Here is a 26,527-nt window from a genome sequence, read left to right on the forward strand (position 1 = left end):
ATTTTTGGGCACCCCGTCTGTTTAAATCGTTTACAGTACATATGGGGCTACTTTATAGCACTAGTGCGAGAAGTAGCATATTACGTTACTGTGTCGAACATTTAAAGGGCCATATGTACTGTAAAACGTTGTACGATACATGTGCGAATAGGTAATTCGCAACTCGTGTCGATTTAAAACACTCCCTTCGGTCGTGTTTTAATTTATCGCCACTCGTTTCGAATTTCCTATTTTTCGCACTTGTATCGTAATGTACTATTTTAATCCTTTGCACGCCACGCCTATCGTGAGTGAAGCTTATAGGGACCGTGCGCGTTGGAGTGTCTGCCATCTTGTGGCCTGAATCGGAACAATAAACATGTACATTTACACGTCACGTGTTTTCTTGTGCATAGTTGTAGGTTCTGCCATCTTGTGGGCTACATCGGAACAATAAACATCACATTTACACCTCGCGCCAAAAATCTGACGGCTCCTGTGCTGCCTCCTACAGTTCATGCACGCTTCCTATTCACATGCACAAAGGTTGATATTTGATGTTCAAAGGGTTAAAGGAAAGTGGCAGCTGACACAGTTTTTATTGACTATTTCAGAGTCATATCTGGGTTGTCATTTTGACAAACGTCAAACGCCGTTTTAAGTGTCTTATATTTGCATAATTCACCAAAACACCAATAACAGTGCCATTTACAGAGAAATTAATATACTCAAAAAAAATATTAAATTATCTGCTTTCTATTCTATGGCAACTAGAGCCTAATTATAAAGTTTTTTTTTAAACGAATACATAAAATCTTATTTTATACTACTAGTTCAAGGGCCAGTAGTATAAAATTACGTAAACCAGAATTTTCGCATGACTTGTATTTTTTTGTATCACACCTAATACAATTCTAGATGTACAATACAATACAATACAAATAATATACTTTATTGCACACCTCAATACAGAAACAGTACAAATATTACAACACATAAAGAAGAGGTAAACAACAGGCGGTCTTATCGCTAAAAAGCGATCTCTTCCAGACAACCTTTAGGTAATGTAATGATGGTTGTGCTTTTGTATTTGTATTGAAAAGTGATTCGAAATTAATAAAATTAATAAATTTCAGTTTCAAACCATATTATACCTTTAACGCGTTCACGAAATAACTGACACTTGACAACCCAATGTTGTCAGATGATAATTATGTATTTGTATTGATCAGTGATGACAAATTAATAAATTTCATTTCTAGAACTTCATAAAAGTTGATATCACAAATTAAATATTTAGATATTAGACCCCATGTTAGGCCTTTAAGGTGTTCTCAAAATAACTGACACTTGACAATCCAATGTTGTCAGAAGACAATTGTCATTGTCATTTGACAACATTTGGAAGTAGGTTTTATTATTTGAAGTCTAGTTGACTTGCCTATAGCACGTGACTGATATGTAGTATACACGCATTTCTATAAAAGCTTATACATAGTACCTAGTATATACGCAGACCTCTAAATAATATTATTAAAGTTGGACTAATCTAACTCCGGAATATTAGTTTATCAGAGCTACCATAAACCTCAAGTTAACCCCAGGCTCTAAAAGTAATCATTAAGGGTCAGAGGGCCTACCGCGAACCACGTTCGACGTGTTGCCTCTCTGTCGCACTTGTAAATTCGTACGTAAGCGTGACAGGGAGGCAACACGTCGAACGTGGTTCACGGTAGGCCTTCTGTTTCACAATGTCCAAGAATTGGATAGCTAATTAACAAATAAATTAACCGCCAGATAAAACTACCTTAAGTGGTAAAGGTATTTCTACCAGTTAAAGCCTGACCAGTAATATATGATCACGCGCCATATTGCGGAATTTCATAGGAACTAAATTTTTCATACTAAACTGAACTGTCACCCTATACATGAGAATAACAGCGCCCTCCTGACAATGATCATATATTTCTAGTCGGGCTTTAAGCTTATTTGAAGATTGTGAAACGCCAACGATGACTTTATTCGTCAGATAAGTGGCAAGCAGCTTATTCAGGACTTGGCATTGTGAAAATGTGGGACTTGGCCCTTAGGATTTCAAATTAGAAAAGAAATTAACGCCGTAAGTACCATTTTTATATTATAATTTGCTAGTAAAAAAGTCACAAAATCGTTTTCATTTCTCATGCTCTGAAAGTGGGTCGTTGTTGTTCTATAAAGTGTGCAGAAAATGAAACGTTTCTGCTCTAGAGCACTGTATTTTCTAAGTAAGTTTTTTTTTCTTTTTTTACAATAAGAAATTAAAATTTTGTTTTTAAATGGATTTGTTGTACAATTTACATTTCGATTATTCCATAAATAACGATATTTTTACCTAAATTGTTAATTAACTGACTGAAGTTTATACTTAGCCATATTTTTCAAAGCACATGTATTTTACTTTCTTCGTATTCGAAATGAAAAGTAGAGTGTTTAACTCGTGTGAAATGCACCATTTCATCCTTTGGTTCTTGATTGGTGGTAATCTACTATTCCACAGATATCATACGACGAATAGAACGATTTTTCTTATAATATGGAAGTATACGTGCAAAACAATTTTTACGCGCACTTTTATAGTATAAAAATATATATTTAAGCAAAAATACTTGAAAAGAGAGGTCGGTGTACTAGGAATAATTATTAATTCTAGGGAAGAACATTCTCTATTATTATTAATTATACTTATAGAATAAGTTTAAAAATAAGTGAATAATAGTTTTTGTACAATGGAGTGAAATATGCAATTATTGTTCAGTAAGTATGTGATTTTTTGTACTACCAAAATTATTTTTAACATGTATTTAGTATTTTTTTGCCACTATTTTGCGTATAGATAATTATCTTATCATAGATAATATGAAATAGGTAGCAATTCTTCCAAAATACCATTCCTGTGTTGATTTATAAAATGAATTCTAACATTGTATTATATATTTCGTAATTTAGAATTTTAATATGAGGGAGATTCTCGATTTTGTATTATTTTTATAAGGGAAAAAGAAAAGCTTTAGATTTACATAATTTTGACTGTATTTTGATTGATTCCATCCAATTTAAAGACTTTATGATAAATGGAGAAAAATACATCTTTAAAATACAATACATCACACACCTCCAAATAACATTTACAGAGACACACATAATACATGAAGACAGAGGTGACAACAGGCGGACTTATCGCTAAAGAGCGCGAACGCCAGAGCTTTATTCAAAGTTCAAAGTGTTTTTATTCGTGAGTATAGGTATTTCAAACTGATTACAGTGGTGGTAAATAAATATGTGTATCACTATACCCTGCCTGATGGCGTACAAAAACTTGAATAATTTCCTTACATACTAACATGCGAAATCTACATAAATACCTAGTTATTATTAATATTGAAAGTCATGTCAAATCATAAGCATTAAAATTATACAGCAAAAATTTAGAAATAGTGTAAAAACAATTTTTAATTAAAAATGACAATAGTTTATGCTTAAACTGATTTAGGGGTAACATTCTAAAATTGACAGGCAATTTGTTATAAATTTTACTAGCTAAGCAGAACACACTTTTACGCATTAGGGCAGTATTTGCGAAAGAGATTCTGAGGGTACCTGGAGTTTCTAGCAAATACCTCAGAGACCGTCCTGAATAATGTTGGGTTTGTTTTGATATACATCGCAATTTCAAAAATGTAGATTTTATAAATTTTATATACACCCATATCATAAACTTCCTATAATATATTCAGAAACGATAAGCTAACGGCCTGTAGTAAGAGGGAAGTATACGTGAACATCCATACAAAAAGAGAAAACGTTTTTCCGCTTCTAAATATTTTCCATTCTCCATAATTTTTTAGCATGTTAATGACACAATGAAAAACTAGGTTTATAGGTTTTCTTCTTTTTGAATATTAGCAAAACATTTTTTTTTATTATTATTAAAACGGGACACCTATAAACTTAGATTATATAATGCTGAAGCGATAGACATCAAAATCAAAACGCATTCACTGCCAACGTTTTCGTAGCGCTACACGCGTAGCCGATTCTAGCGTTTTCCCGCTTTGTAGAGGAAAGCGACTACGAACAGGGCGCCCGCCGAGCGGGTTCCCGGCACTCAATGTGTTAAGATTTTGTTAGTGGAAAACGTTCTCCTGAAATGGAATTTCATAAAGATATTACCGTTATTTCGTTACATTCGACAAGCTATTTTCCCCTCTTAACAAACCAGTATCTGTGGGTGTATCGTAATTTGAACTTTACATTATACCGATACCTCAATTTCATTCAAATTTAGAACATCTCTGAGAAACAAAGGTATTTGATTTTGCGTCTATTCTAATATCAGTCAGCAAAGATGACATTTATCGCGTCATCTCTTAAAAAAACCACTTAAAACTCACTAAATTACGATGATTTTTCTCTATTTATCAAATGTTAGTTTAAGTTTTCTATCAAGGTTCGTAAGAGTTCTTTTGTAAGTATTTCAGTAACATTAATGAATCTCTTAAGTCTGTATTATTAACTATTATGACGATTACTATCTGCCACAGTTTTGATAACCTTTGTAGAATCTCATATGCATATAGATTTCTAAGCTTTTTCGAGTGTTTACATTAATTTGTAAATGTATGCTTTAAGGATATAGTTGTTTTTTCACAATAATTATTTTTGTTTTTCTAGTGTATTTTTGTAACTAATTTATTATTTATCTGTGTATTTTGTATTGATTCCAAATGTATTTTCAGCCTTGTATGTTTAGTGCAAATTTTTGTTTTTTAATAAAAATGTATGAAAATTTCGTGTTTTATTTATTGACGCTGTTGGAAGTGAAAATAAGTGGATAGTGACCCTGCCTATAAAGCCGATGGTCCTGGGTTCGAATCCCGGTAAGGGCACTTATTTGTGTGATGAGCTCAGATGTGTTCCGGAGTCATGGATGTTTTCTATGTGTTCAAGTATTTATATATTACATATATAGTTGTCCGAGTACCCGCAACCATAGCCTTCTTGAGCTTACCATGGGACTAGTCAATTTGTGTTACAATGTCTAATATTTGCTAACTTTTACCAATGATGTTAGCGTGTGAATTACACTTTTGGACACATGTGAAATTATCTATGAAAAGGGACCTTATTGTCGATGGCGCTTACGCCGCACTGCGTAGCGCGGCGTTTATAATATGGGAGGATCGTTGATAATGGCGTAAACGCCACCGACAATAAGTTCCCTTTTCATAGATAATATATCACAAATATTAATATACAACTTCGAAAGCACTGCAGAATAAAACACATTTTGGTATTATGTTTATTTATATTATAACCCTTTATAAGTATATTGTAGCTTAATCAAATACTGTATTATATAAAAATATATATACTCTTAACTATATTTACAAAACTATCCCTACTCTCAACTTTCATAAAATTTAAAATTAACTGACTTAATCACATTTATCAAAATAGTTTATTATATTGTTTAACATTAGGTAGGTACAGAATGCTTATAAAATATATTTATTTAACTCTTAAAATAATCTATACAACATTCATGATCAAGTTTTTAAAAATATTTTAAATATATGCATAATATTATCTGTACATATCGGAATGCTATTTTGTTCTAAAGAATTATTAAAAATTTCATATGGGAATTTGAACCTTTCCGCCATAGAGAAATAAGTAAGCATAGCGCGACATCTATTGTCAACTAGCAGTACTGATAATTCCGCTACTTGACGCTAGATGTCGACTGCGAAATAACCCGCGTTTTGGTAAGAAAACTGATGTATGTAGTGAGCACTATGCCAAAGAGAATTAAGAAGACCAAGAGTAGTAGCGGAACTCTCAGTACTGCTACTCGACAATAGATGTCGCGGCAAACAAAAAGTCTATTGCTCAACGATTTTCCGCTAATATTATAACCAGAGTAACCGGAACTCTATTTTCAACTCCTACGCTTACTCTGGTTATAATATTAGCTGAAAATCATTGAGCATTAGACTTTTTGTTTGCCGCGATATCTTTTGTCGGGTAGCAGTACTGAGAGTTCCGCTACTTGACGCTAGATGTAGACTACAAAATAATAATATTTTGGTAACAAAACCGTTGTATGAAGTGAGCAGTCTTGTCTATGCTTACTTATTTTTCTATGCTTCTATTAAACCAATCAGTACAAAAAGACTCGAAATTGAAATTTAGTATGGCAATGGTAATTTCAACGATTACGTCTATATTTTTTAAATTTACCTCTATTTTCTGACAAAACTGGTTTTCCAGACTAAGTTAGACTGTCAAACTCGGAACCACAATTTTGTCTTACACTTTTCCTACCACAGACGATAACGATGACTCTTTGGTTCTAAAATAGTGCGTCTAATATGGACCATAGAGCGTAGAGGGCTAAAGCAGAGAAGATTAGCCTTACTAACTGGTGAAGGTAGTACAGTCTGAAACAAAAAAAACGGTATTATAATTATGTGAACCTGTATTAAATTGTGGCATTATCTATGAAAAGGGGCCTTATTGTCAATGGCGCTTACGCCGCACTGCTACGCGCAGCGTTGTATTTGCAACGGAACATCGTTTATGACGGCGGAAGCGCCATCGACCATAAGGTCCCTTTTCATAGATAATGTCACAGTTGTTGTTTAACTTCTCGTCCTAATATTGATACGAGAGGGTCTCTATTGTTTCCCATAAAGTTTTAAGTCATAATGTATTGTTTGTCCGCATTTTCGTTAGTCATAATTTGGTTTTTCACAGAAACGCGTAACTTTTCAGGATTGCCATAAAACAAACCTAACCTAACCTAACCTATCTATAGGATAATCTAAGGAAATTCCTGAAAAGTTAACGGTTTCAGAGTTATGACTAATGATAATATGACTATCATTACATTATGACTTTCAATAATTATGTCAAACAAAGGGATCCGGATACGGGAATAAGCGAAAGATTCCAAAATTGAACCACGGGCAAAGCAAGTGGTACGTAAAGTGGAATCTTAAGCGTTGTGAGTGTGCTACCGAGTGAAACACAATTTAGCACCACACCAACGCGAAGAAAATACCAAAATAAATAGATAACGTCACAATTAATAACTACTGTGAACGAGCCTGCATCGATCTGCCAACGCGTGCTCCCATTGAAGCCACACGTTATGGAGCAAAACATGTCTAGCAATCTTCGACTTAACTACGTGAGTGACCCGTTTTAATATATTTAAAGTCGATCGATCAAAAGCCCCAATGATTCAAAAATCGCATGCGATTTGTTGGCGTTAGATTCGTAGCAAAGAGAATTTGAAATAGAGGTGTATTGTCAAAGAAAACTTTGTAGCCATAGTAAATTTACTGCCATCTTTCGACGCAAGATTAAAACTTTTAGAACGCCATTTGACTTTGATCCTTATTTTTTCACTGATATGTGTTAACCCTTCGTGTGCCGAACTTCCGCAGCGGGAGGAAAAGAAAATGACCACGTCTGACGGCCTCCATTTTATAAATTTTGCCGCGTCTGTCAGCGGCTGGGCGAGCCTACACGCCATCTTCAAATTAAACACGGAATTATGAAGTTTCTATAAGCCTAAAAGTAAGTTGACGATACTGACCAGCTGTAGGCTATCCTTGTCTAATGATAGTAATGATCTAGCATTGGTATATGTCAGAGCAGTACAGAACTAATTAATGGCACTCAACTTTCCGTCAAGAAAGAGTACGTAAAATTCCCACCTGCAGACAAGCCAATATTTCTTCCTGACAGCAGCGGGAGAACGACATACGTAGGTACAAAATGGCGTCTGACTCACGAAGGGTTAAATATCAAAAAGTAGCGCCATCTATTAGAGCATCTAGGCCAAAGGTTATGGTGCCATCACTCAAAACGTTACTACCATAGCTAGTGAAACGGGGGGGGGGGGGTAGTTGATATCGCCGGAGGTATACATTGTACTGCCTGTACCTGCCTACGCCCATGACACCGCCTTTCTACCAACTGAGCTACGGACACTTAATCGTTGATGGCGAAACATTTATAAGCATTGACGAGTGGAAATGTGGAGTCGCGAGTTCAAGTCTCTGAGGCTTTGTTTATTAACTGATAAAAAAATACCTTCTCCACTTGATCCTCGCCTGCGGTAACGTGTCGTCGCTCTCCTTGAACATGTATCGCCTGATTCCGATGAGATACTGCTGGAAATACTGCTCCCAGCTCACTTCGGCCATGCTGAACGGAAATATCTAGAAAAATAAAATAATAAAAATCAAAATTAAAATCGTAGTTTTATTATCTGAAAACGCCGACCACCATTTCTCCCTCGTGAGTGACGTCACTATAGCAGAAACAAGTGTTAGATTTATAACAACGGGTTATTTCTACTAGTTACCACCAAGTTGTTACCAGTGGTAACTACTGGGATTCTTTAGCCAAAACAAAAATGAACTGATAATGTGTCTACCTCTTTATCGTCATCTGGCGTGCTTTCCCACATATTTCTTATATTCCTGTTGCAGAACCGTATCTCTCGCGTACAGAAGTAGGATAGGACAGAAGAGAACTTGTGGATCTTGCGGTACACCTTCAACATCCTGAAAGAAAAAAGGATTCATTAGCTTATTGTGAAGAATTCCGTTCTAATAATTCACGTTTTAATAATTATTCATATATGACGACCGGTCTGGCCTAGTGCGTAGTCAGGTAGTCACCCTGCCTATGAAGCCCATGGTCCTAGGTTCTAATCCCGGTAAGGGCATTTATTTGTGTGATGAGCACAGATATTTGTTCCTGAGTCATGGTTGTTTTCTATGTATTTAAAAATTTGTATATTATATATATCGTTGTCTGAGTACTCACAACACAAGCCTTCTTGGCTTACCGTGGGACTTAGTCAATTTGTGTAAGAATATGTCTATAATATTTATTTATTATTTATAGCTATTAAGTTTTGCACGTTTGTAAACCCCAGATTTTTAGGTTTCCGTACCCAAAGGGTCAAACGGGACCCTATTACTGAGACTCCGCTGTCCGTCCGTCCGTCTGTCACCAGGCTGTATCTCATGAACCGAGATAGTTAGCCAGTTGAAATTTCTACAGATTATGTATTTCTGTTGCCGCTATAACAACGAATACTAAAAACAGAATAAAATAAATATTTCTTTCCAATCTAGATGTTCTCATCCAATCACCGAAGTTAAACAACGTCGGGCGGGGTCAGTATTTGGATGGGTGACCGTTTTTATAGATAATGATACGGAACCCTTCCTGTGCGAGTCCGACTCGCACTTGGCCGGCTTTTAGAGACTCACTTTGGTTTCCTTCCTAGACAGACAGCCAACGCGTCGACCAGCGCTCCTGGCAGAAGATGCAAGAAGATAATATACAGCTGGTTCATAAAAGCGAACCTGTGCAGCGTCAGTGATACGTACCTGAAAATTATGAAAAATAATTATGGATTTCCAATTTGCATTCCGTATGTTGCAGAGAGGAGAATTAAACAGCCAGATAAACTTACAAAAGCGGTCACACGGTCAATAACAATGAATAAAAGTATTCGTATGCGCCCTAAATAGTTATTTTATTAGCCGACTTCAAGATTTCAAAAGGAGGAGGTTATCAATTCGGTTGTATGGATTTTTATAATGCATATGGTAAATATTGGCTGTTTATATTTTTTGTCCTGTTTTTCTGTCACTAATAAAGTAAAAAAAAATATTTTTTTTTTCTGAAAATAATTTAATTTGATTTGTTCTAATACTTCCAATAGTATTGATTGGCAGCGCCATCTCTCTCGCTAGCTCGGTATCACCTGAGTTGATCCAGTTAGAAGGTATGAACCATACTGTTCTACCTTAGAGATGGCTAGGGGGCGCCATAAGCCTTCAGCAAGAAATGCATATACTTGAAAAATTTGATCAATGCTGCCGTGACCCCGGTGGCCGAGTGGCTCAGGCACCTGCCGCGATAGCAGAGGACGCTGGTTCGATTCCAGCCTGGGGCACTGGAGGCCTTTGGTCACTTTTTCTTAGTATATGGCATTTATTTCAGTTTACTAATAAAGTGTTCGGATGTCGGCTTTCCCGACTTTTCTTAGTCGGCGACTAATAGTCGGTATATCCCTAGTTCTTGTGTACAGTCAGCATCAAAAGTAGCGGATCAAATAACGTTTCATCATAAGTAACCTACCATTCGGTAACAGCTTAACAAAAAGTTATGTCTTTAATATAGAACAACTTAGACTGTAAAAGATGTACTTTTGAACGAGAATTTTAGAAATTTATCTATATTTGGAAAAGTTATCCGGAATATTAGATACTTTTGGCGCGTTGTTTCTTCCGCTACTTTTGATGCTGACTGTACATGCTTGAGGTTGTGCGTGTGCGTCATGAACATGCTCCACTGGTCGTTTTCCACGGAGTTTTTAGTTTTGTCATAAATGATGTTATTGTCTTTACCACACAGAATTTGAAGTTGTGTAACCCTTGCTGCGTTTTAAGGACTGCGTGAAACGTGACATGGTCTCTTTTGACATAGATAGGGACTCTTAGGAGGATCTCATGGCTGTATATGCCAATGTGAGACCGGCATTTGCCAGACAGAGTGATGGCAGGTGGGCCAAAATGCTAACGGAATGGTGGCCGCTTTCAGACGAAAGGAGTGCCTGGCGTCCGTTGGCTCGTTGGATGGACGACATTCGGAAGACTGCGGGTCACTTCTGGATGAGATTGGCTCGGGACCGGGATAAGTGGCGTAGTAGAAGAGAGGCCTATGCTCAGCAGTGGGCGATAATAGGCTGATGTGATGATGATGATGAGGAAGAGGATCTCGCGTCAGATCGCGATAGATGGAGGGGGCCATCGCGAAAGGTCGCGAAATTCACGACAACGCCTGGTACCAAGACCTTGCCCGAAGAGGCACAACCCACCTGAAGTTGTTGCCGACATGGCTCCCTCCTTTAGCTGCCACAAATGTGGTCACATGCCGGTCCCGCATTGGCTTATACGGCCACGAGAGACGTTGTCCCTCACATACAAACGCTGCATAAATCATCTGCCAAGATGCTAAAGATCTCATGTATGAGGTTGTGATCGTTCTCCTGGGGGTTTAAAGTTTTATGTTCAAAGCTCGTAAAACGCCCCTCAATTTGAAAACATAACCCTGTTCCGTACAACAGAGACTTCCTGATACCAATATCAACGAATAAATATAACCCAATATCGTCCGTTATAAACTATGTATGAACATTTTCGACTCATAAAGGGTTCTAAATTATGATTAGATTATAGGTATGTTTTCAAAATTACGACCATTTGGAACTCCAGAGTACGCCCTCCAGACTCAGACTCGGCGCCGTCGATTGGACAGAAACGGCTTTGGACAGAGAAGCATAGCGGTCTTTGGTGTCGGAGGCCAAGATCCACTTCGGGTCGCTGCGCCACAGCAGTAAGTAAGTAAGTTTCAAAATTATGGGCGTTTTCCTGAGACTTAGTTATGTTGTAAATAAGGCTTCGGTGGTTCGGACATCCAGAGCGAATGAGAGGCGAAGAGCGTTTGAGGGGACACCGTCAGTACGCCGCCCGGCCGGTCGGCATAGGTATCGATGTTGGATTTGGTGGACACGGATCTGCGCCAGCTCCAGGTTGAAGACTGGCGAGGAACTGCACAGGACCGGGATCAGTGGCGAGCAGTGTTGGAAGCCAAGACACACTTTGGATCCCTGTGCCAAAGGAGTAAGTTGTAAATGATATTATTGTCTCACCACACTGCATTTGAGAATGGGTTCTTGTCGATATGCTTGAGATTATGCGTCATGAACTCGCCCCATGTGATCCTGTTCTCCACGGAGCTCACGTAGTTGAAGATCGGGGGCTCGGCGGGGGGTGACCTGGACAAGGGAATGGATGAATGATTTATTTATTTGTTAAAGAATAGATACTGCCAACCGGGGTGAATAGGGAAAACTAAAAATGTAATTTACCTGAGAATTTCGTAAAAAAATACCTACACAAATTGTACATTTTAATGAAATTGTACATACATTAGCAGCGGTGACCATGAAGCTGTTGACCGTCATGTCAATGGGCACGTTCTCGTCGCCAGTATAAACTAGAGGATCCCATTAATATCTCTTGGAAAGCCTCTACTACACAAGACACACAAAGTGGAAGTTTTGTGTTGTGAAAGTTTTTTTTTACTACGTCGACAAACAAGCATGCGGTCCGCTTGATGGTACGCAGTCTCCGTAGCCTACAGAGTTACATGCGCATTGCCGACCCTAACACTCCGCACCCTCGTTGAGCTCTAGCAACCTTACCGGCAGTACACAACACTATGAGTAGGGTCTAGTGTTATTTGGCTGCGGTTTTCTGTTAAGGTGGAGGTACTTCCCCAGTTCTTGAAAGTTGAATGATGATGCGGACATAGATACCTTTTGTAAGTTTTGTGTACATTGGCAGCGGCGACCATGAGGCAGTTGACCGTCATGTCGACGGGCACGATGTCCGCTGTGACTTTCTCATCACATTGCAGAGTTCGGAGGATACCCGTTACTGAAATAAGGGTTATAAATACATATTATTGAGACATTTGTACACATATTGACGAAGTCCCACGATCAGCTCAAGAAGGCTTGTGTGGTGGGTACTAAGACAACAATATATATACTCCATGACTCAGGAGAAAATATCTGTGCTGATCACACAAATACATGCCCTTAGCGGGTTTCGAACTCGGGACCATCGGCTTCATATGGAAGATTAGCTTAATAAAGAAATAAAGGTACTTTTTCTATGAAAGTCCATTTCGGGAGAAAACGTTTTCCACTAACTAAATCTTAACAAATCACTTTAATTTAACAAAAATCGCTTTAATTTTGATGCCGATCGCTTCAGCATAATATATTCCAGGTTAGGTACCGCTTCAATAAAAATGATTTTTTTTAGTATTACAAATTATGAAAAAAAGGAAAACCGATAAACCTAGTTTTTCATTGTGTCAATAACATACTAAAAATCATGGAGAATGGAAAAAAATTTGAAGTGGAAAAGTGGTTAGAAGTGGTTTTCTCTTTTTGTATGGACGTGGTAGACTTCTCTCTTAAGATATATTATATCATATATATTATTATATTCGCTTGCCCTTTTCCCATCTTTTGGGGTCGGCGCAGCATGTTTTTAGAGTTCCGTTCCACGAAAGGAAAAAACGGAACCCTTATAGGATCACTTTGTTGACCGTCCGTCCGTTTATCTGTCCGTCAAGACCCTTTTTCTCAGGAACGCGTGGAGTTATCAAGCTGGAATTTATATCAAATACTCAGGTCTACTGTCTGCCGCAAATTCTTGACACTCGCAAGGGAATCAAAACCTACAGGGTACTTCCCGTGAACTCAGAATCTTTAAAATTGGTACGAAGCAACGTCTTATAGCACAGATAAACGAAAAATTGCGGAAACCGTAATTTTTTGTACGGAACACTCGGTGCGCGAGTCTGACTCGCACTTGGCCGGTTTTTATTTCTCCATACCTCTCTGTCGTTCTTCATCTCATATATATCAAAAAATATAATAAGTTTTTGGCAAAAATTTCATTTTTGGTAGGTACAAGCTTTTATCTCTGACTGTACTTTTTTTCCACAGGCAACTAATACTCATCGAGACAATTCTAGAAACCCCTAACACAATTAGGTTGCGTTGTTTTATCACAGAGTTCCTATGGCTACCTCCTGTCTCCATCATCAGATCAGCTTGATGGTACCATAATATTGCATTGTCACCCGACTTACATATGTATGCAAATTTTCAGCTTCATCGGAAACCGGGAACTGGGTCAAATTTAACTTGCAATATTTGTCCCATACATGCTAACAGGACAAGTTAAATAAAAGCTTGTAAAAAGTAGTGATACCCACCAGTACCGATGGCCACTCCCGTGGGTCCGTACATGTTGTCCAGCCAGCATACCAACGGCTCCTTCGCCGTCGATGTTACTAAAAAATTGTGCAGAAATGGTAAAAGTAAGGACGCTAAGCACAAAGAATTTTCTATATTGACCCCCCTGTTTCTATCTCTGTCGCACGCGCATAATTCCGTACACGGCGAGAAGTTGAGAAGTCGAGATAGAAAATTTAAGAAATTTGAACCTTATGTGTTATTCAATTTTAAGTTCAAATTCCCGGATCCCTTTGTTTGACATAATTATTGAAAGTCATCATGTAATGATAGTCAGATTATTATTAGTCTAACTCTGAAACCGTTAACTTTTCAGGATGTCGTAAGGTTATCCTCTAGATAGGTGAGGTTTGTGTCATGCCAATGCTGAAAAGTTACGCGTTTCTGAAAAAAACCAAAGTATGATTAACGAAATGCGGTTGCGGACAAACAATACATTATAACTTAAAACTTTATGGGAAACAATATACCCTAAAATTCCAATTCAATGGCAGGGCAGATAGGAGAAAACGAGGGGAGGCCTTGCCCAGCAGTGAGAAATTAAAGTAGGCTAAGAAAAAAAAAACTTCTATCTCATTTTATCAACTTCTTCCCGCCGTGTACAGAATTATATTGCTGTCTCGCCGATGATGCCGGCGTACGGCCTAATGTACCATCAGGTCCAAATTTGCATGGATAATTTATGAAGGATTTCACTCATAACTTGTCCATGCACTTTTGAACCTTACTGTACGAAATTATTTATGCTTCGCGTCCTTACTTTAAGCAACGATCGTTATATTGGGCATTTTTAGGGCATATGGGAAAACAAAAAAATAGCAATTTTGACTGTGAAACACAAAAATAGCTATTTTGTATGTTGTTGTAATGTATTTATCATTAAAATGTAAAGAATCGAATTCAAGCATTTTATAGATTAGTTATTATGTTATTTCCGAAAGTTGCTGGAAACTGTTTTGAGAAAAAAAAATCCCGTTCAGATCATGGAGTAAAGATATTTCCAAGGTTCAGATTAGGGATTATTACTCAACGTTCTTAACTATTGACGACTGTTTAATTTAACATTTACGTCACTCATTGGCGTCTATTTAAGTGTCATAAAAATCGAAACTAACTGCAAGAAGGTTTGGCAATAAACGTACTGAAAAAATATGGAGAACATTTCATGGGAACTTGGTAATTTTTGAAAATTATCTTTGACACATTGCTAAAGTCAGATCCGTTACTTTTGATGTGTATTTCGTTTAGAGTCTGTTCGGAAAGAGAGGAGTCGTGGAATGTATGGGGCCCAATACATTCCACGACTCTTCTCTTTCCGAACAGACTCTAGCATAAAACATTAAGAATTAGCATAAAATTACTCATTCTGTAATCCTGTTACTCACCTATAGCAGGCCTGAAGATGCCCAGAGGAAGGTCTCCAGCATTTTTCCTTAACTCTTTCTCTGCTAGTGCTTTGGTGAACGTGTAGGTATTCGGCCAGGGACCTAGGATGCTGGAATATTACGAGAATATAATAATTTACATTACATTACATTAGACGGGAGCTTTGGTAGCCTAGCGGTAAGAGCGTACCTACCACTTTCAATTCTCAGGTCGTGGAACCCCGGCTCGTACACCAATGAGCTTCCAGATGGGAGTTTGAGGAAAATTTTAATGCATTCGCCAATTTGGAATTCCCTAGCTCTGTTAAGATACTTCTCCGATGGCTCAGTGACCCAAAATGAGACTTGGCCTCCAACAAAAGCCAGCGCGACTTTTCTCGGTCCTTCTCTACTTCTTGCCAATTGTCGACTCGGGAGTTCGCGCAGTTCCGATACCTCTAAATGCTCTTTTAAGATGAAACTGGGAAATAGTTAAAAAATACTTACGTGGGGAACACCTGGTTAATCTGCTCATCTGTTAGTTTGTCTATGACCGTCTCCAGGTGGTCGCAGCTGGCTTCACACGGGTAGAACCAACTGTGTTCCTTCAGGATGCAACCGGGAACTTATGTGGGCTACATCTGGTTGATCTACTCAGGTATCAGTTCGTCTATAACCGTCTCCAGGTGGTTGCAGCTGGATTGACACGGGTAGAACCTCTTGGGTTCCTTTAGGATGCAACTGGGAACTTACGTGGGTAACATCTGGTTAATCTGCTCATCTGTTAGTTTGTCTATAACCGTCTCCAGGTGGTCGCAGCGGGCTTCACACGGGTAGAATCGCTCCTCAACCGCTTCTAGGTGGGAGTTGGAGTAAGCTGTTGACACGTGCATGAACACCTAAAATTACATTATGAGAAATTACAGTTACATATATATATACCTATGCAGCTGCTAGCGAGTGCCCTGTGGCATGAAGGATGCCTTTTTTTGCGTTAATTTTTTAAACACATACAGTACCTGGGAGACCAAGCATTGCTCGATAAGACCTAGCTAGGTCAATTTTTCGAGATCCCGGAAATATATTACGCGTTTAAAGATACCTATACATTTTAGTTCTATCAGATCGGATTATGTAAAAACAATCAAGCGGGTCGGGTAGTATTTTACCACCGATTAATAAAAAAAATTGCGACAAAAGGTCAAAAGACCCTTATGCTCGACCGGTATAAATAAAATTGGGCCAAAAAACTTACGCTCAAGTCCTTCATATCTCTCGCGAGTCTGAGCAGGTGTAGCGGCGCACGAACGTTTGTAGCGAGCGCCGCTCGGAGGTGCTCGTCGAATTTTACCGTGGCCGCCGAATGGAACACCACGTTTACCTGAAACAGGGTAATATATAGCTCACCGAACGAAGCCCAAAAACTGCCAAATTAGCCCACCAAACGATGATCAAAAAGAGCCCAATGGCGGAAATAATTCGTGTATAAGCGAATTTTGGCATAATTGTATGATGTCTTATCACATATGAATAAAAGCTCATTCTATTCTAATCTGTTACCTTGTCCGTAAGTATTTGTCTATCACTTAGGGACAGACCGAGCCCCACCGCCTCGCAGTCTCCGGGCATCACCACCACTTTGTGGCGGAACTTCGGAACGTCTTTTTTCAGTCGGTCAAATACCTGGAAACAAACACATATTATAAGTACAGAAAGGGAAAATGTATTTATATTATATCATATCATATCAATTCTTTATCATCATAAATATATTGGAATTTATGATGACTGTGAATAGTAATTCTGCCTCAGGTGGGTGAGTAGCAAGAACGAATAAGCAGACAGTGGGAGTGCCATAATATACGTAAAAACTTCATAAGAATTTGACGGCGCTACCGTCGTCGTTCATGGTCGAGTTTGAGGCAAAAAAAGTACCAAGAAGATCGGCTTTCCCTTTTGCACTGTGAGCCAGATCACCATCAGCTTTTCGCAGTTGTGGTAAAGACGACTGACAAAATTTTCCCTCGGCGGCACCAGAACACGCGACTCCCTGTGGGGTACCCTGCTAACTTCTCACAAATTCTGCCGACGAAATCGTGCTTAGCCCTGGATTTTTTGGACCTCGAGGCAGCATTTAATTTGCGTTTCACATCACATACTAAGAAGGTGTATTTAAATATGTGTGTGTATGTGTTCTTTTATTAATTTATCGTTTTTATTTTTATTGTTCTTGTATTTTCGTAAGTTTCGACATTGTAAATTTATATTTTGGAATTTGTAAGTATTTACCTACTTACTGTTTTTCTAATTGTATTGGAGCTATAGTTTTTTTTCATTAGTATTGTTATTATTTTCATTTTTCTTTTATTTTGACGATCATGATAGAAATTATTATATTTTTGACATCTATGCAAATTTCTTATGTAATGTTTTTCATGAAATAAATAATCTAATCTAATCTAAAGTCAATACGACTTTATAGGAATAAAATCGAACTTAACTAGTTACTCTGCGGCTGACTGTACCTACTACCTTTTACCTAGAAGGAAAACCCACATTACCTTGACATATTTACCGACAACCTTAAACATGACACGGCCATGTCAAAGAAAACACTTGCGTCTTATGTCAACGTCGTCAATGGCCCTACGGGCAAATTGACACATATTGATTCAGCATCAAGTGCAATAAACAAATATGGTTCAATGCCAGCGTTGCAAACAGATGAACATAATAAGGTGTAATAACATGATGTTGACAAAACTTAAAATCTAAATTAACCTTAAAATTTTACTAAATTTACTTTTCTGACGACTGGTCTGGCCTAGTTGGTAGTGACCCTGCTTATGAAGCCAATGGTCCCGGGTTTAAATCCTGGTAAGGGCACTTATTGGTGTGATGAACACACATACTACCTGTTCTAAAAACTTACTGTACTTTATATCCTGCTACCCTAAGGTTGTCTAGAAGAGATCGCTTACAGCGATAAGACCGCCTGTTGCTACCTTCTTTACATTGTATATCTGTTTTTAAATTTGTTTTCTTTGTGGTGCATTAAAGAATATTTACTTACTTACATATTTGTTCCTGAGTTATGGGTGTTTTCTATGTATTTAAGTATTTATAAATATTTAAATATTATATGTATATATCGTTGGCTAAGTACCCGCAACACAAGCCTTATTGAGCTTACTGTGGGACTTAGTCAATTTGTGTAACAATGTCCTATAATACTTATTTATTTATTTATAGGTCCTTAGAATTCAAAATCGAAAGCAGCGAATAAAGCACAGTGCAGGGTAAAATTGCTCGTAAATTATGCAACATACAATTGCTGGAATAGTTTGTGACATGTAAGTAGGTAAGGTATAAGGCCCTTCACAATATAGAACAATGAATTTTAAGAAAAAGACAACAATTTTTTTAAATTAATTATTGAATCATTGACGTGTTACGCATTACCAAAGTACAGCACAAACTATTACCTATGGCGTGCCACAAGGATCGATTCTAGGGCCGCTTCTATTTTTAATATATATGAACAATATTAGCACACTTAAACTTAATGGAGAGATCTCGCTCTACGCGGATGATACGTGTGTTTTTTATTATGGGAACTCAATTACCGACATGGCTAAATTAGCTCAGGATGATCTTAACATTCTGTACAAGTGGTTTCAATACAATCTACTTACAATCAACACTTCTAAAACCTCATACATCATATTCAAATCTAAAAATAAAACAATACCTAGTCACACTCCTTTATCAATCAACAATGTCACAATCAACCGATCATCACAGGAAAAGTACCTCGGCTTGATATTGGATAGTGGTCTGACGTGGAAGGCACACATAGATAAAATAAAATCAAAATTGTCTAGCATCATGGGTTCAATAAGAAACATAGTTAAATTCATTCCGCCTACTGTTAAATTTAATATATACAACTCACTAGTTAAATCGCATCTAAATTACCTGATTGAAATATGGGGCAGTGCCGCAAAAACAAATCTTAAGTATCTCCAAATTGTTCAAAATAAAATAATAAAACTATTGTTTAATTACGACTACCTAACACCGACTAATACAGTTTATTCTAAATCTAAACTAATGAGCCTAAAACAACTATATACTTATAATACAATAATACTTATTAAAAAAATCCTTAATAAAACCATGCACTGTCAAACCACATTCAGAACAAATAAGGAAAGCGGCAAGAGAAACCTTCGTAGTGCAAATAAGTTATCCCTACCTTTTATACGAACAAAAAATTTTGGCACAAATAATATAACATATCAGGGTGCGCGAATGTACAATAATTTACCAGCAAATATTAAGAATGCACCAACCTTCAACATTTTCAAATACAAACTAAAAACATATGTTTTAGATAATATTTCAGCCACCTAAATCCGGCCCTGGCAAACGGCAACACGTTATCGCCTCGAACCTTGGTAACAAAGGAAACTATGCTTACCCGCCACATGTTTTAGAATCGCGCACTTTGGAATAAAAACATCGCAAGAAATTATTACCTGTTAAGTAGTTTATGTCAGCGGTGATATTGTATTCATTTTGTTATTACTATTCCCTACTAGAAATAAAAACAATATGTAATTTACATCACTATTAACGCTCCCTATATATTTTTTTGTATGTATCAACTTATCTCATTAAGTGAAATGTAATATTTCTTTTGAGATAAATAAAATATCTTTAACCCGACGTGTTAATAGTAGCTTTGGCTAAGAACACAATGTTTGATATTAACTGTAACCGTTTTCGTAAAAAGGATATAGTATTTAAAAAGTGGGCTTTGTTAGGCACTTACATGGGTCAGGTACCCTCAAAAATTTAATTCGTGACTCATTTCGCACCTTGGCACAGTGACAAACAACATGAAAGTCCTTAGGTAACTTAGGTACAGTCAAAAGATTAAATTTGTGACCCATTTCGTACTTTGTCACAGTGACAAATAACATGAAAGTCCTTAGGTACCTTAGGTACAGTCAAAAGATTAAATTTCTGACCCATTTCATACCTTGTCACAGTGACAAATAACATGAAAGTCCTTAGGTATCTTAGGTACAGTCAAAAGATTAAATTTGTGACCCATTTCATACCTTGTCACAGTGACAAACAACATGAAAGTCCTTAGGTACCTTAGGTACAGTCAAAAGATTAAATTTCTGACCCATTTCATACCTTGTCACAGTGACAAATAACATGAAAGTCCTTAGGTATCTTAGGTACAGTCAAAAGATTAAATTTGTGACCCATTTCGTACTTTGTCACAGTGACAAACAACATGAAAGTCCTTAGGTACAGTCAAATGATTAAAATTGTTACCCATTTCGTACCTTGTCACAGTGACAAACAACATGAAAGTCCTTAGGTACCTTAGGTACAGTCAAAAAATTATATTTGTGACCCATTTCGTACCTTGTCACAGTGACAAACAACATAAAAGTAGCTAGAGACCTCATACTATTGTCACTGTGACAAGATACCAAATGGGTCACAAATTTAATCTTTTGACTGTACTTAATCACTTTGAAGGTACTCCGAAGCACGATTTTCTGGGACAGTTGTGGTAAACCTCACCTCAGATTAAAGGTCCTCAAGGTTATGGAATAGACAGGCAGACGTTCCAAATCTAGGTTCTATTGTGGTCGCAATTAGAATTCTGATTTTTCGAATGTGTAGGGATTGCGAAAACAAAGAGTCATTGTATATTCGCTTCAATTGTTGTTTACTCTGAGAGTACGTCTGAATGTCTGTCAAGTTTGACCAGTTTGACAGCACTGGCTCCCCTCGAATGCGGCTGACCCAAAACAAAGAGTCGATCTCACTAAGAAATAATGTTAGTATTTTTCTGTATTTGATTAGTGAGGGAATTCTGCCAGCATCTTTTGAACGGGGCTATACATTCTCAAAAATCCAGTAAGATTCTCGCAAGTTAATGGAACACGCGAATTTTATGAAAAGGGTCTAGGAGGCTAAGGAAGGAGAAGTGGCCCCTGTGACGTATATCGGATTTTTATATTTAATGTCATTTGTTGGCTTTCGTTGACTTACGAAGTACGTTACACTAATTATATTGAATTAATTTTTCGCATGGTAGTAGCTAATACTATTTGCAGTTTATGTGATTTTTTCCATAGGTGTACCGTTACAACTACTTGTTGAAAAGAGCTGTCAAAAAAAAACTGACAATTTAATAATATTTTTTTCAGGGAATTAAATATTTAAAAAATTTGTGTTTTACTCCTACTCATTACTTGTAGCTATGATTTTGTTTGATTGCTCTACCTTATACAGTCCAAGAGAAAAATGACTTTGAAAAATGGGGTCCATAAAATGACGTTTTTGACATTATCTCGGTGACGGTTCAAGATGGGGACTGAAAGTTAAGGTGTTTCTTTATTATAAGACCGGTTTGGCCTAGTGTGTCCCTGCCTACGAAGCTGATGGTCCCGGGTTCAAATTCTGGTAAGGGCATTTATTCGTGTGATGAGCATGGATATTTGTTCCTGAGTCATGGGTGTTTTCTATGTATTTATAAATATTTATATATCGTTGTCTTAGTACCCTCAACACAAGCTTTATTGAACTTACTGTGGGACTTAGTCAATTTGTGTAATAATTTCCTATAATATTTATTTATTTATAAGATAGCCAACAAATGACGCTATAGAAATTCGATATTCGTCACAGGGGCCACTTCTCCTTTAGCCTGCTAGGCCCATTCCACTCAGAAAGATTCTTGAGGATTTTTATCGATATTATACAAGTTCCGCATATAAAATATAAATGAGACAGTATGCCTGTATAGGTCTTGACATATTTTTATTGTTCATCTAAATTTAAATTTCTGAGAACTTTTACTATAAATATCGTCGGATCACTTACATTGGTTTGGGGGAAAGCAAAAAACAGCAAAACAAAAAACTATTTTCGAAAAAAAATATTACTTAGGGGTCATCCATTATTTACATCACACGTTTAGGGGGAGGGAGGGGGTCAAGAAAATGTGACATGTTGTGACAAACTTTGTGACGTCACTTTAAAATCAACAGTAATCGATTTTTTTTTTTTTTTTTTTATTCGTTATTAAGTTAAATAATGAGTTTTTGGAACGATATTCGTTTAATTTTCTTTCCTAATCGGTTTTGTGCTATAAAATTACTAATAATACTTTTATCAAAAATAATTTGATAAAATATTAATAATAGACAATTCGAAAAATGTGACGTCACTCGAGAGGGGGAGGGGTTTGCCAAATGTGACCAAGTGTGACGAGGAGGGGAGGAGGGGTCAAAAAACCTAGAAATTCGTGTGATGTAATTGATGGATGACCCCCTAGCGGTAATCATGAAATAAAAGTATTTTTATTTTTGCCATACTCGTATCCGCTTTTGATGAGTAAATGTTAAACGTACTATGTATTATGACATGACACACAATTTTGGATAAATGTCACAATTTTTGTGATAACACACAGAGTGTTTATCCTAGAGTACCTATATGTATATCATGTGGATATGCGGGCACAACATTAGGTAATGTTTTTTTTTTTTTAAACCGATTAGTGACAATTATAGCATATTTTTTGTTATAAAAAAAAAAAGATTTTTCTTAAAACTAGATATGGCACAAACGCATTCTTAGCCGACGTTATGCTCTAGGTATTTACATATTTAAATTAAAAGTCTAGGTAAAAGGTCTTCCATTCCATGATTATATTTTGTCACGGATCGTTCGCGAATTTTCCACAACTATCGATTGATAAACGCAATGTACACTGCACATTTGTATGGTCGCCACGTCTCATTGAGACATCCATTGGTGCAAGAATAAATATGAAATGTGTTGCAAATTGCAGCCCATTCAAAACAAATGAATCATGAGCAATCGCACAAATGTGCGTTTACATTTGGCCGCCTTTGCGAAATTTGTAACTTTATACAGATGTAGTGCATAGTAATTTGACCTTTATTTCTTCGTAATCTCGCACTTTTTGTGGACAACCATGATTTTATCAACAGTTTATATATTTAATCTTTTATATATACCAATTACTAGTTAAGAAGAAGCTTCTCCGCCACCTTGTCGTGGAAGCTTGGAGAATGGAGAACTTACGGGATCGTCGAAAATCTCGTCTATTCTCATGTAATATGTCCTTCATCCGCTTTTGCCTCACCAGCAGGTAGATGTTCTCTACGTCGCGGCATGAACGGAGGAGCTTATTCACCATCTTTCCGAGGAAGCCTGGAGAATGGTGAACTTACGGGATATTAGAAAATCTCTTCTATCCTCGTATATATGTCATTCCCCCGCTTCTGTCGCACCAGTAGGTAGATGTTCTCCACGCCGGGGCACGAGCGGAGAAGCTTCTCCACTGCCTTGGCGAGCAAGCCTGGAGAATGGAGAACTTACGGGATCGTCGAAAATCTCTTCTATCCTCGTGTATATGTCCTTCCCCCGCTTCTGCCGCACCAGCAGGTAGATGTTCTCCACGCCGGGACACGAGCGGAGAAGCTTCTCCATGAGAACCTTGCCGAGGAAGCCTGGAGAAGAACGGAGAAGTTAGTTTAGTTAGTATTGTAGGTATGCGATTTACAATTAATATCTTTGTTTACATATTATTGCAGAAATCACGAAGCGTCTGGTTGATGTAACTGGCGACCGAAAAGCTGGCGGCTTCCTCACACAACGAATCAGCATTATAATTACAAAGAAGAAATACCGTCAGCAGTTCAGCAGCCTCGGTACAATGCCTCAAGGGCGTATTTTAGATTTAAGCTATACTCTGTATCTTTAGGTATTAAAAAAAAGTAAACATGACAAGACGATGCTGACATTGAAAGGGAACGGAGAGCGTTGTGTGTTAGAGCGAATATGGTGGCCCGCAGATTTGTTAGTTGCTCAATTGAGGTGAAAAAGACTCTTTTTAGAGCATTCTGTACAACCTTTTACACTTCTAGTCTGTGGGCGTGCTATACGCAAAAACAGTACAACGCTCTTCGTATACAGTATAACAACGCTTTCAGGGTGCTGATGGGACTACCTCGGTTTTGTAGTGCGTCGGGGATGTTCGCGGAGGCCAGAGTAGACTGTTTCTACACTACAATGAGGAAACGCTGCACATCCCTGGTGCGCAGGGTGCGGGCTAGTTCCAACGGCATCTTGAGAGCGTTTGCGGAGAGATTTGACTGCCAGTGCCTGAATCACTGTCATATGATTCACGTACTGGTGTCCAAGCCTCTCCAGAATAGGTTAAAATAAGATAAGTTAAATGTAATATAATAAGTTAAATGTAATATGATCCTAAGTTGGTCGAAATAAATGAATTTATTTATTTATTTATTTATAATCTTGGCTCCTTAAGCCAGTTGAGAGTAGATGAAAACATTACACGGTCAAATAATGTAGGTTAAAGTAAGGTCGTTCAGTGACAGATCCAGGCGGTTTTGTATTTGGTTGGTTAACCAATAAATGTTATAACTACCCGAAAATGTACAAATTGTTTATTTTCAACTCCTACGCTTACTTCTTATTTCTCTATGGTCAGGGTCAGGCAGTCAGAATGTACGAGTATGAAACAGCCTTTTTTTTGCGATTTCGGGGTTAGTCCCATAGTAAATGTTGCTCAATATAACCTACTCGTATATATTCACCCCGTAAATTATTGCAGATGACTAAATAAACAATCTGTATCTGATGGCGGAACGTACTTGAGGCATAAATAAGAAAACCTTTTTTTATTGTCCACCGAAGTGATCAAGGAGTGGAAAGCCCGAGTCTGTGTTTCCGCATGAGTACAATCTGAATATCTTCAAGGCTAGAGTAAATAGGTATCTCATAGGTAAGCGTGCTCCACCGTAGACCGCATCATCACTTACCATCAGGTGTGATCGTGGTCAAACGCCTGCCTATCCTCCAAAAAAAAAAATGTGTTCGATCCTAGTCATCAACTGCCTAACGTTCGGGTCCGCTTGGAAACTAATCCCACGAGTTTTGGTAGAGTCAGACCAAGCTAAGTTGGCAGCGATTTTGATAGCCCAGACGGATGTGTTAAGTAAACGTAATAATTTCATAGAAGTTTGATATTTAAAATAACACTTGCACCATCTGGGCTATCAAAATTGCAGCCAACTTGGTATGACTTTAAACGATGAATCTAGTATTTTAACTGGATCAGGCATGAGCGGTAGAGAGAAATGACCGAACGGGTTAGTCTTATGTATCTTTCAGTAGGAGTAGCAGAGAAAACGCTATATGTTTGTCCTTTCTGTCTACTTTTAAAAAGTCTTATTTTGTTGCCCACCGTTTTTATCTCCTTGTGAGTATTATATTCTTTGGTAACAATGAACCCGACCAAACCACGTAGGTTGTTTTTGGTATGTTGTCAGAAATGTCAAAACGTGTTTTTAATTTTGTCGCATTGTATATGTTCTGTCCCTCACGGGCGTACGCGTATAACACATCTATACGATCTTCAACTTCAACTCCAACATTTATTCAGCAAATAGGCCACAAGGGCACTTTTACACGTCAACATGGAATTTACATACAAACAAAAACAAACACATCAACAATTAAGTAAGTATAAAATACAATTACAAAAAAATAACTAAAATAATAGTAATAAAAAAAAAACAAACAGATACAAAAAAAAAACAAAAATTATTTAGAGGTGTAAATATTTCTAAATGTCAGAACTAAATGACTTTTATCAAATTATCCTTAGAGATGTATAGAGTCTCTAAGAGTCAAAATTCCGTATAATTAAAACATTCATTAGGATTAAAGAAACATACGAGAACCGAATGAGGTGTCTCACTGTAATTATATACTCAATAAAGTTAGCTTAAGCAGACCAGTCTCCACAAACAGCACCCGTTCACGAGTATGACGAGTATCTCAGCCATCGCCTCCCTCAACCTTCATTCGGGAAAGTGGCGACCCGATCCTACCATCTATTCTCTAAACACTCGTTTTTACGAAAGCGACTGCCATCTGACCTTCCAACCCAGAGAAACTAGGCCTTATTGGGATAAATCCGGTTGTAAATTTTGCAATTATGTAGCATTACGATGATCACATCCTGTGATCAGATGACCGATTATATAACATTTTTAAGTATACCTTATATCTATTACGAGTAAGTATATCGAAATTGGGTCTAGGATAGAGAAAATTT

The 26,527-nt window shown here is 37.4% G+C and overlaps 1 protein-coding gene across 4 annotated transcripts in view; it reads right to left on the bottom strand.

Annotated features, from left to right (window-relative positions):
* Positions 1–5,303: 5,303 nt before the first annotated feature.
* The window catches only part of LOC133533011 (fatty acyl-CoA reductase wat-like), a 46,666-nt gene continuing 25,442 nt past the window's right edge, over positions 5,304–26,527 (bottom strand). For 3 of the 4 annotated variants that reach the window (XM_061871920.1, XM_061871921.1, XM_061871922.1), the window contains exons 3-14: positions 23,761–23,891; positions 16,876–16,998; positions 16,571–16,696; positions 16,069–16,214; positions 15,337–15,446; positions 13,912–13,989; positions 12,434–12,554; positions 11,765–11,890; positions 9,315–9,434; positions 8,468–8,597; positions 8,122–8,249; positions 5,304–6,458 (exon numbers count right to left, since the gene is read on the bottom strand). In XM_061871920.1, the coding sequence (XP_061727904.1) occupies positions 6,371–6,458; positions 8,122–8,249; positions 8,468–8,597; positions 9,315–9,434; positions 11,765–11,890; positions 12,434–12,554; positions 13,912–13,989; positions 15,337–15,446; positions 16,069–16,214; positions 16,571–16,696; positions 16,876–16,998; positions 23,761–23,891 (1,427 nt within the window). In that variant the 3' untranslated portion in view covers positions 5,304–6,370. Of the gene's footprint in view, positions 6,459–8,121; positions 8,250–8,467; positions 8,598–9,314; positions 9,435–11,764; positions 11,891–12,433; positions 12,555–13,911; positions 13,990–15,336; positions 15,447–16,068; positions 16,215–16,570; positions 16,697–16,875; positions 16,999–23,463; positions 23,588–23,760; positions 23,892–26,527 lie in introns of those variants that run through there. The other variant, XM_061871923.1, reaches the window with a different exon arrangement.

Source organism: Cydia pomonella, chromosome 28 (assembly GCF_033807575.1).
Source record: "Cydia pomonella isolate Wapato2018A chromosome 28, ilCydPomo1, whole genome shotgun sequence".
Lineage (NCBI taxonomy): Eukaryota > Metazoa > Arthropoda > Insecta > Lepidoptera > Tortricidae > Cydia > Cydia pomonella.